We start from the raw sequence: 15161 nt of genomic DNA on the forward strand, positions 1-15161 counted from the left end.
ATACATACATACATACATACATACATACATACATACATACATACATACATACATACATCTTAAAAAAAAATAGCTGAGTGAGCAGGGTGTAGTGCTCCATGCCTGTGATCCCAGAACTCTAGGAAGCAGAAAAAAATAACACATAAATAAATTTAAATCAGAAAAGCTTGACACCTTGTTACCCTTGATGAGCTTCCCCCATTACTAAGGAGCAATCACTTAGTTATAATGGGTTCTCCTGAAATGTTTATATATAAGGGTAACTGCAAATAAACCTTCTTCAACATAAATAGGATTGTACTGTACACTATTCTGAAACTTTATTTAACTAACTCATCTTGAAGAATGTTCCCTACTAGCGCTGAAAGAATTACCTCATTTTTTTTTTTTACAATTTTGTTTGTTTTTTCAAGACAGGGTTTCTCTGTGTAGCCTTGGCTGTTCAGGACTCGCTTTGTAGACCAGGCTGGCCTTGAACTCAGAAAGATCCGCCTGCCCCTGCCTCCCTGAATGCACCACTGTGCCCTGCTTTTTATAATTTTTTTAGATTACATTATAATTACACCATTTTCCCCTTGTCTTTCCTCACTCCTCCCATGTGCCCTACCTTACTCCCATTCAAAATCATGGGCTTTTTCCCTTAATGGGTGGTGGTGGTGGTGTTGGGGTGGGTGTGTGGCCGTATGTCTATGTTTTCAGGGCCAACCACTTGGCAGTACTGCATAACCAACTGGTGTGCCCCTCTCTGGGGAGACGATCTCTCCACCCAGCATTCCTCAGCTGCCTGTAGTGCTTTGAGCAGGGCTGGAGCCTCCTGAACTCCCCCCTTCCACATGAGTACCTCTGTTAGTATCTCCCTTTGTCAACCTTATTCTTACTAAATGCATACTACTCCATTGTGTAGTTCTGCCATCATTAATCTATAGTTCCTGTTTGTTGCTGCTGCAAACATTAGAAGTCACTAAATGACTGTCACGTGGCATATATTCTCAGTATTAAGGAGACAGAGTATCTAGGGCTTAAAAAGACTCAGCAGTTAAGAACCCCTTTTTTGTCTATCCATAATAACTACAAAAGCCCCAAGTTCAACTTCCTGCATTCACAGGAACACACAACTAACTGGACATCCAGCTCTAGGAGATCCAATACCTTTGGCCTTTGGAGCATCTGTACTCACAAGCATGCACACATCCATGAACATACACACAGACACATAAACACACAATTAAAAATAGTAAAAGTAAACAGGCACGATGGCACATGACTAATCCCAGCACTCAGAAAGCAGAAGCAAGCAAATCTCTGTGAGTTTGAGATTAGTCTTATCTATAAACCAAGAAAATTCTAGGCCAGCCAGAGCAGCGTAGCAAGGCCCAGTCTCCAAAAAACCTAATGTTCTTTCACATGCCCACAAACATATTTTACTTCTAATGTATAAGCTCCAATGGCGGAAAGTCCACTCAACAATGCTAACTGGGCAAAACAGATTTATATATTGGGAAAAAAATTATCCTAGGTCAAAAATGAGGAAATCAGTGTGACAATTTCATAGTAGCTGTTTGTGTGGCAACCAAAGAACCCTCCTTTCCAAAAAACTGAGGAATGCAAAATTAACAAAATACTTGAAAATAGCAGGAAAGCAAAGCTTGAAATCTGTAAAGATAAAACCTACTTCCAGAAAAAGATGGGTCGAATGTTTTAAAGAAAACGTGTTTTTTATTCAGTAGTAACAAAAATGTTCTCTTGGGTTTGAGGTGTAGCTCAGCGATAGAGCACACGCTTCCCATGAACTGGGTTCCATCCCAGGACTTTTTAGTTTGACAGTTTTTAATCACTGGACAAAAACTAGCCAATTTTACATTAATAACAAAACAGATGGTCCTATAACAAATTTCTAAATATTGAGTTAAGCAGGTAAGCCAAGTAATGTGATACAAATCTATCTCAGTAGTGGGAGGCTAAGATGGAAAGATTGCTAGCCCGGTCTATACACTGAATTTCAGGCCAACCAGGGCTACAAACTAAGATTCTTGTCTAAAAAAAAAAAAAAAAAAAAAAAAAAAAAAAAAAAAAAAAACACTCTAAAATTTAAAATAAAAAAAAAATTTTTTTTAAAGAAACACAGCCCAAACTGAGATTACTCCTATACTCCTGACAAAGAAAACATGTTTACTAATGCTAGTAATAGCTGAAGGGAACAGGAGACCTGGAAAAGCAAACATGTACTAATTAATTAATGTGCTCTAACTGAGCACCACAAAGCCAGCCCTCTGCAGCTTGTCTGCACTCTCACTAGAAGGTGGGACAGTAGAAAACAAATGTAAATAACTGCTTACTGTGAGAGTGCCAAGAATAAGCTATCCGAAGCACTGATTATAAAAATGCCAGAGTAATCAGAGTAAAAGGAGCACAGTATCAGCCCCAGAGATGGGCCAGCATGTATAAAAAAATCAGCTGTCATCTTTCTGCATCAAATTTGTTCTCTTGGGCTTACGAGTATAAAACAGCTTGCCCTGCAAAAGAATAAAGTATCTCATGGTTGAAGGGCTAGTAGAGAGAGAGGCCAGAAAACAGAGCAAAAGAAAGCTGGGAAGGGGACATAATGAAAGCATGACATACGCATGCATGGGCATGTCAATGAATATGCATTAGTAGTTATCATGTTTAAAACGAGTAACAAAAAAGCATCTTAGTTGAAAAAAAATGGCTGCTTCAAAACGATGGAATTAACATTTTTTTCAGATATAAAACTATCATGATTAGAAAAAAGTAGGCAAAAAACTTTTTTTTCTCAATTTCTCTGTTTTGTTTTTATTTTCTGTGTATAAATGTTCTGCCTGTATGTATGTCTGTGTTTCACATGAGTGCCTGGTGCCTGAGGAGGCCAGAAGAGGTCATCAGAACTCCTGGAACTAGAATTACAGATGGTTGTGAGCACCAGGTTGATGCTGAGCATTAAACCCTGGTCCTCTAGAAGAGCAGCCAGTGTTGGCAACTGCCAGTGGACCAGCCCCAGTTTCCTGATTCTTTGAGACAGTTTCACTAGATAAACCAGGCTGCCCTTGAACAGCAGCTGATCCTGCTGCCTCAGCTACTATTACAGCCATGCACAATACTTGGCTTAAATTTTGCTTTTACTTATATGTGGTCTCTTGTCCTAAGTGAAACAAAAGCTAAAAGAGAGAGTAAAGATATTCAAAACAGAGGTTTAAAGGAAACATGGAATTGTAGTAGGGAATGCAATGAAAACATTAGGATGCTGGCTTGGAAAAACAGAATGCAGAATAATGACACACGATCTTCCATGACCGCTTGAGAGTAAACTATGTAGATAAGGAGATTAGGGCTTTTGGTGGACCCTGTAATCTCAGCACTCAGGAGACAGAAATGGGAGGATTACCTCAGGTTCAAGACAACCTAGTTACACAGTGAGTTCCTGGCCAGCCAGGGTGACATGGAGAAAACCTGACCAAGAAAAAGGTGTCATGAGACACACACCTGTAATGCCAGTGCTAGAGATGCTACAGCAGGAGGCTCACCATTGACACACCATCTCAAAAGCACAATGCAAAGTGGGGATCCCCAGGGAGGGGGTGGGAGGGGTTTCTAGTCACAAGCATACTGACTACTTCCGCCAGGGCTTCAACCTAAAGCTGCCCCTGGTGAGTAGTTCCCAAATCCTTAAGAACTCAAGAGCCTAGAATGCACTGTCATTGCAGAGCGCCCGCAATGAGTAAGCAGAAAGACGGGCATTGGTCTCCACAGCTGCTGAGTCTGTGTTCTCAAAGACCTCTGTTTGAGCAGCACAGTCTAACGGGAGCAAAGGCATACATTCTTCATCTCCATTTGTATTATATCCATCTACCTGGCAACACTTTCCTTAACAGTGATCTGAGGCACTCCCCAAATAAGCCACCCATGCCTAACAGAAAACAACAGCAAAGATGAAGTAACAGCTGAGTTCCCTTGTCTGCTTTCACATTCTATTTGTGATGATTTAACTGGCATCACAGATTCTGGATGGGTAAATATTTTAATAGCTTTTTCTAATGGTTTTTTTTATCTTATTTTTATTTTTGTTTAGTGTGTGTGCCCTACTGCCTGTCAAAGAACTTGTGGGAGTCAGTTCTCTCTTTTCACCATGGGAGTCCTGGGAAAGACATCCAGGTAGTTGGGATTGGCAGCAAGTGCTTTGACCCATGGAGCCAACTCACTACCCTGAATTTTACTCTGGCTGGCTACTCACTGTGCAGACAAGACTGGCCTGTCTCCCCTGAGCTGGGATTGTGTGCTACCATGGCTAGGTGATAAAGGGTAGTATCTGAACACTGGCATGTAGATAATAAAGTATCAGTCAACTTGTTGTGCAAGTGTTAGAATTAAGGGCATACATCACCATATCCTAAAATCATCAGAAAAGTTGTCATATCATTTTGGAACTGACCACCTACATGGATAAAGATCAACAACAAGTTACAGGGCACAGAAACTTATGCTTATGGTTATGGTGAAGAAATAGCATGTCTTAAGGTGGGAAAACACATAGGTAGAACCTGGAAAATGCAACCTTCCAAGGTTCTCCCTCCTCAGAGTTAATCACAGCACACTTCTTCCTCTACAACACATGTGAGGTGGTTTTGCCAAGGAAAGTGCACTTATGGGCTGATATACCAGCATTGTGCCCATGTACAAATAGTCACAATAATCCCAGCATCCCAAAAAGGAATCAGAGGTTTATAAATTATAAATCATATTGTTCCAACAAACGATCTAGACAGAGTGTTAGGTAAGATTCAGGACCCTGGGCATGCAGACTAACTTTATCAATAGTAAGAATATTCCAGTACACAGATTCACAGAGGCTAGGTAAGTCAAAGGTTTTCTATGGTAATTGTGTTTTCCTGTGTATATGACATTGAAATCCAGGTATCTTTTTTGACCCTTGTATAGCTGCTGCCCATCTGTGATTTTCATGTTAATATGTCAGCCTGGGAAGAGCTTCTAAATATTAACCTATTTTAATATACAATATTAAATACAATATCACAATATTATACTTTATAGCCCAGGCATAGAGGCACACATCTGTAATTCCGTTACTAGGGAAGCAGAGATAAGAAGACCATTGCAAGTTCCAGGCCAGCCAAAAAAACCTGTATACTTTTATAGCATCATTGATCTCAAAAGGAAAGTTTTTATACTGGGAAGCTATAAAGTTCATTAAGTCCAGTTTTCCAAATTTCTAACTGTAGCTTGATTTTTATCACTTCCAGCAAATAATGTCAGATCTCTGAAGGAGCATCTTAGCCTCATTCACTTTTGAGAAAATGATTGCTGAATATCTAATTCTGAATAGCTTTGGTTTGTCAAATGGTCTTCCAAATAAAAATGATTTTCTATGAAGCAAACTGAGCTCCTAGTTAAAACATGTGCTTAGGTTCATATTTTACATGCATGTGCGAACCATTTGTTACACATTTACAACAGATGTGTTATGAAAAATCTGTGCATGGTGATGCACTTGATTAGCCTTGATAGTGGGCCCAGCTGTCAGCCCTCTTTGCATTCTCAGAGGCTCACTAAGTTCCCCAGGCTACTCACTCTAGAGCCCAAGTTGCCCTCAAATCTATAGTCCTCCTGCCTCAGCCTCCCAAGCAGCTGAGATTACAGCTCTGTACAAACAGAACCAGTAATTATTTTGTTCTTGAATAACAGCTACTATATAAGCTACATATAGCTGTAAACTGAGCATAAAGCAAACTTTTCTTGTGTTGGTTTCTTTTGGTTTTGGTTTTGTTGTTTTCATCTTGTTTGGGGGAGGGCAGTGTTTGTGCTTGTGCAAGGGCCACCCACTTGCAAAATGCCTCAAATTTCCCTGCGTTTCCCTAAAGTCAGAGGAGAAAAGCATCACCATGATTTAGTATGTTTAATTATTATATCTGGGGAAAAAAAAATCAATCTTTGGAGATGGGAAGAAAATGTATCTATTTGTAGAAGAAAAAGGAGGATCAGGAAGAGGAGGAGGAACAGGAAGAGAAGGTGAAGCTGCTGTCTCTCCTCCTGCTCCTCCTTCTGGTCCTCCTCCATCCCATCTAAGATACTATCATTTGTCCTTTAAGTGGCCTCACCAAATTATCATATTCGAGGACTGTCAGTTCTATTCAGAAAGCCCCTCTAAAGCTGGGGTAGCTGTCACAAACCTTTAGTTTCAGCGCTCAGGGAGACAGAGCAGGCAGATCTCTGTGAGTTCAAGGCCAGCCTGGTCTACAGGGTCCAGGAGAGCCAAGGCTACACAGAGAAACCCTGTCTCAAAAGAAAGAAAGAAAGCCCCTCTAGCACTGACTTCTCTGTCAGGAGAAGGTTCACTGTCAGGTGTGTGTGATGACGAACATTAAAGAAAGCTAAGCACTCATGCAAGAAGGGGATCAGAAGTACAGGAAACTGACAACAACTCCTAGGATTACAACGAGCAATCTCTAAAAGAGAAAAAAGGGGGCGTGGGGGTGGGCCATACAACCTGTAGAAGTTGTATCTACTCCTTAGTAGCAGGTTTATAAATTGACATGCAAATGAATTTCACAAACTCTAAAATTGAAAAGCCTAAGATTTATACCAAAATATCTACCTTAAAAACTTGCTTTTTATTAAAGTAGCTAGACACGGGGCTGTAGAGATGGCTCAGCCATTAAAAGCACTGACTGCTGCTCTTCCAGAGGACCCAGACTCCACCCCTAGCACTCTCATGGCGGCTCACATGAATGAGTTAGACATGAACTGAATCATCTCGAACTTATCAGATCCGAGGGATCCAACACCGTTGGCTAACCTTCTCAGGTACTAAGCATGCATGTGGTCCATATATGTACATATAGGTACATGTAGGCAAACAATCATACACAAAAAATTATCTTTAATTAAATATGGGTGCAAGGCAAGGTGACACACACCTGTAATCCCAACGCTCAAGGATGCAAAGGCAGGCGGATTGCTGTGGGTTCAAGGCCAGCCTGGTCTACAAAGTGAGTCCAGGACAGCCAGGGATACACAGAGAAACCCTGTCTCAAAAAACAAACAAACAAACAAACAAAAAAGGGGGTACAAATAATACTTTGCTTTCTATCATCTGGAGAAATTCACTTGGCCAAGCATGACTTGTTTTTCTGCTGTGTCCTGTAGTTATTGACCAGCATTCTGTGCTCCTTTTGATGATTAAATATCAAGATTCTGATTTGTTTTCCATCAGTGGTTCCCAACCTTCCCAAGCCAAGACCCTTTAACATGGTTCCTCGTGTTGTGGTGACCACCAAGCACAAAATTATTTTTGTTGCTACTTTATAACTGTAATTTTGCTACTGTTAGGAACTGTAATGTGAATATCTGATGTGCAGAATGTCTGATATGCAAACCCTGTGTAAGGGTCATTAACCCCCAAAGGGTTGGGAGACCCACAGGTTGAGAACCACTGTTCTAACTTTTCCCAAGAATGGCTTGTGGAACACAGCTGTAATCCCAGCATTTGTTAGGCTGAAATAGGAAGATGGCCAGCTGAAGAGCAGCCTGAGCAACATAGCAAGAATAATGAAGAAGGTGAAGGAGGGGGAAGAAGAGGAGGAGATATAAGAGGAAGAGAAGCAAGAGGAAGAAGGGAGGAGGAGAAGGAAAAAAAGGGGGGAGATGGAGGTGAGATGGCTCAGCAGGTAAAGGTACCTTCCACCAAGTCTAATGCCCTGGGACCCACATGGTAGTAACCAGCTCCTCCAAAGTGTCCTTTGACCTTCACATGCATGCCATGGCACATGCATGTCCACACACCTCCATGTGGACACACACTCTTAATAAATTAAGTAATGTAATGTCTTTTAAAGGAAGGGAAGGGAGCTCCTTGTCACCTGTGAGCCTACTGCTTCAAAAATTCTCTGAATGGGCTTTTATAAAGTCCAAAATTTTGAAGCTCCAGACTATGGGGTCTCACGAGTTAGGCAACCATCACCTAAGACCCATTTTATCACCACAACCACTTTATATTTTAACTCTGGCCCCAGAAATTTCTAAAAAATTCACTAAACACATAGAGAGCACCTAACCTAAGAACTTCTCTTCACAGATGAAAGAGGAAAAATGATTAGGTGATTTTTATCAAGATCATACAGGTACTTAGACATTGAACTCCCACTGTGGAGGCAGGCATTCAGAACCACCTCAGGTTTTCTGAGAAGCTGCTAATCTCCTCACCATCAGCAGAAAAGCTAGTTAACAATCTTCACATGGCCCAGTGTAGTGATACACTCCTTAAATTCCTGCACTCTGGGCAGAGGCAAAGGGATCTCTGTGACTTAGAGGCCAGCCTCGTCTACATGTGAGCTACACAGGGTAAAAAATAAAAATTAAAAAAAAAAATCTACACAGGGACTTAGAAAAGACAGAATTCACATTCACATACCAACTGACACTAAATGTAAGCCCTTGATTTTTTTTTTAAAATACTTCCTATCGACTCAAAAAAAAAAAAATAATAATTCCAAAACCAAATGGGCCAATTTCTCTCGAAAAAGAAATCCCTTCTAAAGCTGACTTCATCTTCCTCCTCACTCTAAGCATAGGTAGTCAGATATGTGAGGTGCCACACCTGTTAATAAATAGCCAGTGCAGGAGCATTTTTCTGACCAACTCTGATACCCTGTCCAGAAGTAACCGCTCAACCCTTGAGTCCTCACAAGCAGCGCCTAATAAAGCCGTACAGCTGGTCAGCTGCTGTTGACGTATTTAATGCTCCTCCTAGACTTCTGAGTCCTACACTTCTCTGGTTGTCTCCCTTGAGTCAGGGCTTTGTTCTTCCGGGTTTTGTTTTTTTTAATCCAGAGTCCAACACATCTATGCATTCAACAAACATGTGCTAAATGTATAAGCAGGTTGATCATTACTCTATTAGTGTTGATTATTTTTCTTGAAAAATATAAGCCTTAATTCTCTAAATATTAAACTATTAAACCTGCCATAATTCTAATAGGAAAATGTTACTCTACAGTGGAGTTAAAAACATATCTAACTGCTAGAAAAGAGAGCATGTAACACTATCCTCTAATTTTTGTTTTGTAATTTATTTTTCTGTGCACCGGCGTTTTGACTGCACATACATATGTCTGTGCACCATACGCATGCCTGATGCTGGCAGAGGGTAGAAGAGGCTATCTGGTCTTCTAGGACTCTATTTACAGACGGTTATGAGCTGCCATGTAAGGCTAGAATTGAATGTGGGTCTTCTGAAGGAGCAGTCTGCTCTTAACTGGTAAGTAATTTCCCATCTTCTGATTCTGAAGAGGAACAGCTTTTCATTCAGACCAACCTTCTAGTGCTATATTAATTAAAATTATTTTTTAATTGCAGGCCAAACATGGAGGTACTGTCTGTAATTCCAGTACTCCAAAGGCAGAAGAGAATCATAAATTCAAATTCAGTCTAAGCTGGCCAGCAAGACCCTATCTTAAGAAAACAACAACAAACAGCACTTGTAAAGCATATTTTTCAACATTCTAAGGGTAACTGCTACTTAATGAAGGCCTATGGCTGACAAGAAAAACTTCCTACATGAAGAGAACCTGCTTGATACTCAGCTTTTGTATTACTCCATCCTTGGCTTTTGTTGTTCTTGCCTTTGGAAAGCCCCAATATTAATCTTCACAAACCACATGTATTCTCATCTATCTGCCTATTTGTACTCATGTCATCATGTTTAGTCAACCAATATATTAGGTTAATATCCTTAAGAAAGGAAATGACTAATTTTGCAAACTTGGATCAAAGTGTTCAATTCATGTGAAGCTGAAATGACTGCCTCATACATCTAAAATTACAACAGGCCTCTCTAAAGGACGGATGGTGAAACTTTAATAATCAGGTATTTTATTTTATTTTAATAGCTGAATAATTAGAAGTAAGGGATATTTTTCAAGAAAATAATAAATGAGAAACCTACATCTAATTTAAAAAGCCTCGTTTCATTCACTTATCTGAAGTGTTTCTAAAGGCAACATAAATATAATGAAGCTCAGACATGGGAGACATCTTTGGACCAACCAGGATCTAACTTTCTTCAGAATAACTATTTCATTTGTTTGTTTGTTTTTTGAGACAGGGTTTCTCTGTGTAGTCCTGACTGTCCTGGACTTGCTTTTTTAGAGCAGGCTGGCCTTGAACTCACAGAGGTCCACCTGCCTCTGCCTCCCCAGCACTGGGATTACAGGCGTGCACCACCACACCCAGCCAGAATGACTATTTCTGAAACTTAGATGTTACACTGAAAAAACAGACTGATAAAAAGGTGACACTTTAAGAACAACATACAAAAATGTCAGTTTAAAATATATTTACAAAGTCACAGTGGAATGATGGGCGGGGAAAAGCTGCTGTCAACCAACAGAACACAAATAAACAGCACCACAGCTCACACGGCACCTATGAAATGACATGCTCCATTGGAACACCACTACAAACTGCACCACCATGTCCATTCAGCATAAGCTGGGACATGACATCACCAAGCAGCCACTCACAGCCCAGCCAACCACGACCCCCACTGCGTGCAGTGAAATACACAGTACACTATTTTTCCATTATTACAATGGCATAAGCATTGAAAATCTTAGATGGCCAAGATCAAAAACTCAAGTGGCAACACATGCTGGAGAGGTTGTGGAGAAAGGGGAACCCTCCTCCACTGCTGGTAGGAATGTAAACTTGTACAACCACTCTGGAAATCAATCTGGCGCTTTCTCAGACAACTAGGAATAGGGCTTCCTCAAGATCCAGCCATACCACGCCTAGGCATATATCCAAAAGAGGCTCAAGTACACAATAAGGACATTTGCTCAACCATGTTTGTAGCAGCTTTATTTGTAATAGCCAGAAGCTGGAAATAACCCAGATGCCCCTCAACTAAAGAATGGATACAGAAGTTATGGTACATCTACACAATGGAATATTACTCAGCAATAAAAAACAAGGAAATCATGAAATTTGCAGGTAAATGGTGGGAACTGGAAAAGATCATTCTGAGTGAACTATTCCAGAAGCAGAAAGACACACATGGTATATACTCACTCATACAGACATATAATATAGGATAAACCTACTAAAATCTGTACACCTAAAGAAAGTAATCAAGAGAGAGGACCCTGACTAAAATGCTCAATCCCCATCCCAAAAGGCAGAGAGGATGGACATCAGAAGAAGAAGAAAACAGGAAACAAGTTAGGAGCCTGCCACAGAGTGCCTCTGAAAGGCTCTGCCCTGCAGACTATCAAAGCAGATACTGAGACTTATGGCCAACTGTTGGGCAGAGTGTAGGGAATCTTATGAAAGAAGTGGGAAACAGTAAGATCTGGAGAAGACAGGAGCTCTACAAGGAGAGCAACAGAACCAAAAAATCTGAGCACAGGGGTCTTTCCTAAGACTCATACTCCAACCAAGTACCATGCATGGAGATAACCTAGAACCCCTGCACAGATGTAGCCCATGGCAGTTCAGTGTCCAAGTGGGTTCCATAGTAATGGGAACAGGGACTACCTCTGACATGAACTGATTGGCCTGCTCTTTGATCACCTCACCCTGATGGGGGAGCAGCCTTACCAGGCCACAGAGGAAGACAATGCAGCCACTCCTGATGAGATCTGATAGACTAGGATCAGAAGGAAGCAGAGGAAGACCTCCCCTATCAGCAGACTTGGGAAGGGGCATGAGTAGAGAAGGGGGATGAAAGTTGGGACTAGAAGGGGAGGAGGGGGGGGTTTATGGAGGAATACAAAGTGAATAAAGTATAATTAATAAAAATTAAAATAAAAAAATATATTTAAAAAATTTCAAATACTAGCTTAATACTATATGCAATTAGTGTAAGAAAGAAAATTATACTTGGAAATTGTATAAGGGAATGACTATTATTTGTAACATATTTTTATGGGAATGGAATAAATAGAAAAGTTGAAAAAAAAAAAAGAAAATCTTCTTAGAACAATTCTACTCTTCAAATTTTTTTCAGTTTTTATATCCAAGTAAATTATCTACTCTATTTTTAAAAGGTCATATCAGGCAATAAGATATCAGGCAATAAGTCAACTAAGAACCATTGACTAGAGGCAAAGCAGACTTTCTTCTATAGCAATCATGTCTAGAGGGTCTCTCTCTCTCTCTCTCTCTCTCTCTCTCTCTCTCTCTCTCTGCAGAGCAGGCTCTCTGTTATGAAGGAAACCTCTGAGAAGAGACCACCAAATGAATAGTCACAAGACTCATTCCAGCCATGCCTAGCCCTGCTGCAGTCACCTGACCCAGAACTGAAGGCTTCCCTTTATCAAATTATTATAAAGTCAACTGACATGCTCTAGTGTACAGACTACATTTTCTGAAATTTTACTTTTACTATATACATAGTTTTTGAGGTATATTATTCTAGAGTGCTTGAAAACACTTATTATTGTATTTTTAAGCAAAGTATGTTTTCATAATGCCCAGAAGATCATTTTTAGCTCACAGCAAGATAACTGAACACGGCACTCATAATTAAAATATTAAAATGAAATGTGTGCAAACAGATCTGTATTTGCACTTGCCCAAAGGGTCAAAATAACAAAATAACACAAATATGTTTGTTCTGAACCAAATAAACTTTCAAGTTGTAGCAGATAAGAAGACAGTAAGAAAGGTTGTCCTGGTGAACCTAACCAGTACAGGGCAGGAGGGAGAGCTCACTGGTCAAGGGCAGAGGATACGAACCCTGTTGCCTGCACCCATGCTGGGTGGCTCACAACTCCCCATAACTCCAGCTCCAAGGGATCTGACAGCTCTAGCATACGGTCGTCTGTACTCGCCTGCACAGACCCACACACTAACACACACACAAACACATCACTTAAAACAAAATAAGTATTTTTAAAATGTCGGCTACAGCACAATCACTATGTCACGGAGGGGGCAATGTAAGAAGCAGGCAGTCAAACAAAGCGAAAGACAGCAGGCCATCTGACAACGATTTCTTAATGTGGCTTCTTGGCGCAACTCTATGTTCTTGAAAGAAGAGTGGCATGATGAAATAGCACTCAAAATAATTATCCCAGCAGCCATGAGAAGGGTGAAATGATGGGAATAAGGAAGACCATTTGGAAGCTTTCACAGTAACGCGGGGTTCTCCAACAACGTGGTGACTCCAGACACTCGGAGGGGTAAATCTGACAGGCACCCCACAAACAGTCAGATTTGGTGACAGAAGATGGCCTGTGGAGCAGCCACACTGGCAAAGCACTGATGGGGCTCTCACACCGGCCTTCCGAGCTCAGCCGGGAGGGAGCAGGGACACTGATTTGTTTTGCTCTGTTTAAGGCATGGATTCACACCTCTATCCCCTTGGTTCTACAGTACAGATGTGTATGCCACCACACCCAGCTAGTGCTTCACTTTACACGGACACAGTAAGCCACCATCACCACACTGAGAGAAACAGCCATTATCAAAAGTCCAGAGTGACTTCTTGGTGAAAGAAACCCATTCTTCTGATCCTACACACTACAAGACACAAAGGTTTTCTCTCCCTCTCTCCTTCTCTTCTCCAGTATCTACACACTTAACAACCAAGCTCCAATCTATGCTAACGTTATTGGGGAATTTTTTAGCAATTTTTGTTGTGGGGGAGGGGTACCACATGAGCGCCACAGCATGCATACGGAGGTCAGAGGGCAACCTGCCACGAGTTTCTCCTCTCCTTCCACAGCGCGAGCCACAGGGGGCTCTAGGTTTGGTAACCAGCACTTCCACCCAGCAAGCCATCTCATGGGGCCTACACTGATGTTTTAAGCCACATGTGCACCAACACACACCAACACTGATGGCGATAAAATATGTCAAGCAACCCTGCTTTTAAGGGATCCTTTCAACTACAACAACGCTGAGCCGACTACATTTTAAAGCATAAGGCCCTGAAGCGACCTTGTTGGGTTATTCTTAATGAATCACAAAACACTGAAAACAGAGGTGGTGTTCCAGAACGCACTGCTACATAATGATTCTGCAGTTTTGCTGTAATTTTTTCCTGCAGTTTTAAAAGCATGCTGCTGCAGACAAAAAAATCAAATAGTTTGTCCAAAAAAGCACGTTACCAAGCAATACCCAATTTTATTAGGCATGATTATCAATATGTACTTAACAGCAATCTCACTAATATCATTCCTTCTAAGAAGGACCATGTATAAATTTAATTTTTGAAACTCCTATTAATCCGTGTGAGTCTATAAAACAATCTCTAGGAGAGCTTAATTTTAACAGTCTATTCTCAGAAAAGGACTGATGAATCCCGTCTCGCTGAGAAACATGTTGGGTAGGTAGGTACTAGTTTCCAAAGTGTTATGTTTACATACATCTTTATCACACATCCAAGGAAACTCATAAAATGCATGCACTGCTTCGGGCTTAAAAAAAAAAAAACTACCTTGCAAAGATTAAGTTATTACCTAAAACGGAACCTTGAGATAGATAGGATAGGCCACTCGTGGGAAGGTGACTTCCATTCTAACACTTTTGGGGAGAGAGAGAATTTTTCTATTGCCTTGTTCGGAGGGTGCATTTAAAGCCGCAGGCTGTTCGGGAAGCCAGGAAGCAGCGTCGCCTCCATACCAAGACCTATTGCCGCTAGCCAGGAGCAGGTGGAAACCGCCCAGGCTTCGGCCGCTGCAACCACCTCCGGGCACCGCAGACCCCGAGGCTGCCCCGCACCTTCCAGCTCTGCCGCCGGCGCGCTCGAGGGGCGGACGAGGGCGGCGAGTCCTCAGCCTTTCCCCCGCCCGAGCCCGGAGCCCAGGGGGCGTGGGTGGGCCCGTGGCTCGCGGCCCCACGGGAGGCCCCAGCTCCGCTCACCGTGAAGGGGACGTCCCCGACGCTGCCCACGGAATAGCAGTTGTCTCCAGGGTTGACAGCCCCGGTGAGGACCTGGTGCAGATGCATCTCCGGATTCCGGCTGGACCGCGCTCCGCGCCGGAGAAGGACGAGCCCCGCGCCCTGCCGCAGCCGCTCCCCGTGCGTCCTCGGGACTCAGCGCTGCGCTCGCTCGTCGCCGGCCGGCCGCCGCCCGGCCATGAGAGGCTCCGGCAGCCGCCGCCGCCCGACCGCCGCTCGGCTGCGGA

The 15161-nt window shown here is 42.0% G+C and overlaps 1 protein-coding gene across 8 annotated transcripts in view; it reads right to left on the reverse strand.

Moving 5' to 3' along the window:
- The window catches only part of Dmxl2 (Dmx like 2), a 141672-nt gene that overhangs the window by 124752 nt on the left and 1759 nt on the right, over positions 1-15161 (reverse strand). For 6 of the 8 annotated variants that reach the window (XM_055621812.1, XM_055621811.1, XM_055621809.1 and 3 more), the window contains exon 1: positions 14896-15127. The exons of 1 other annotated variant lie outside the window; for it this stretch is intronic. In XM_055621812.1, the coding sequence (XP_055477787.1) occupies positions 14896-14982 (87 nt within the window). In that variant the 5' untranslated portion in view covers positions 14983-15127. Of the gene's footprint in view, positions 1-14895; positions 15131-15161 lie in introns of those variants that run through there. One more of the 8 variants, XM_055621813.1, reaches the window with a different exon arrangement.

Source organism: Psammomys obesus, unplaced genomic scaffold (genome assembly GCF_907164565.1).
Source record: "Psammomys obesus unplaced genomic scaffold, mPsaObe1.curated_primary_1811, whole genome shotgun sequence".
In the NCBI taxonomy this organism is placed as follows: Eukaryota; Metazoa; Chordata; class Mammalia; order Rodentia; family Muridae; genus Psammomys; species Psammomys obesus.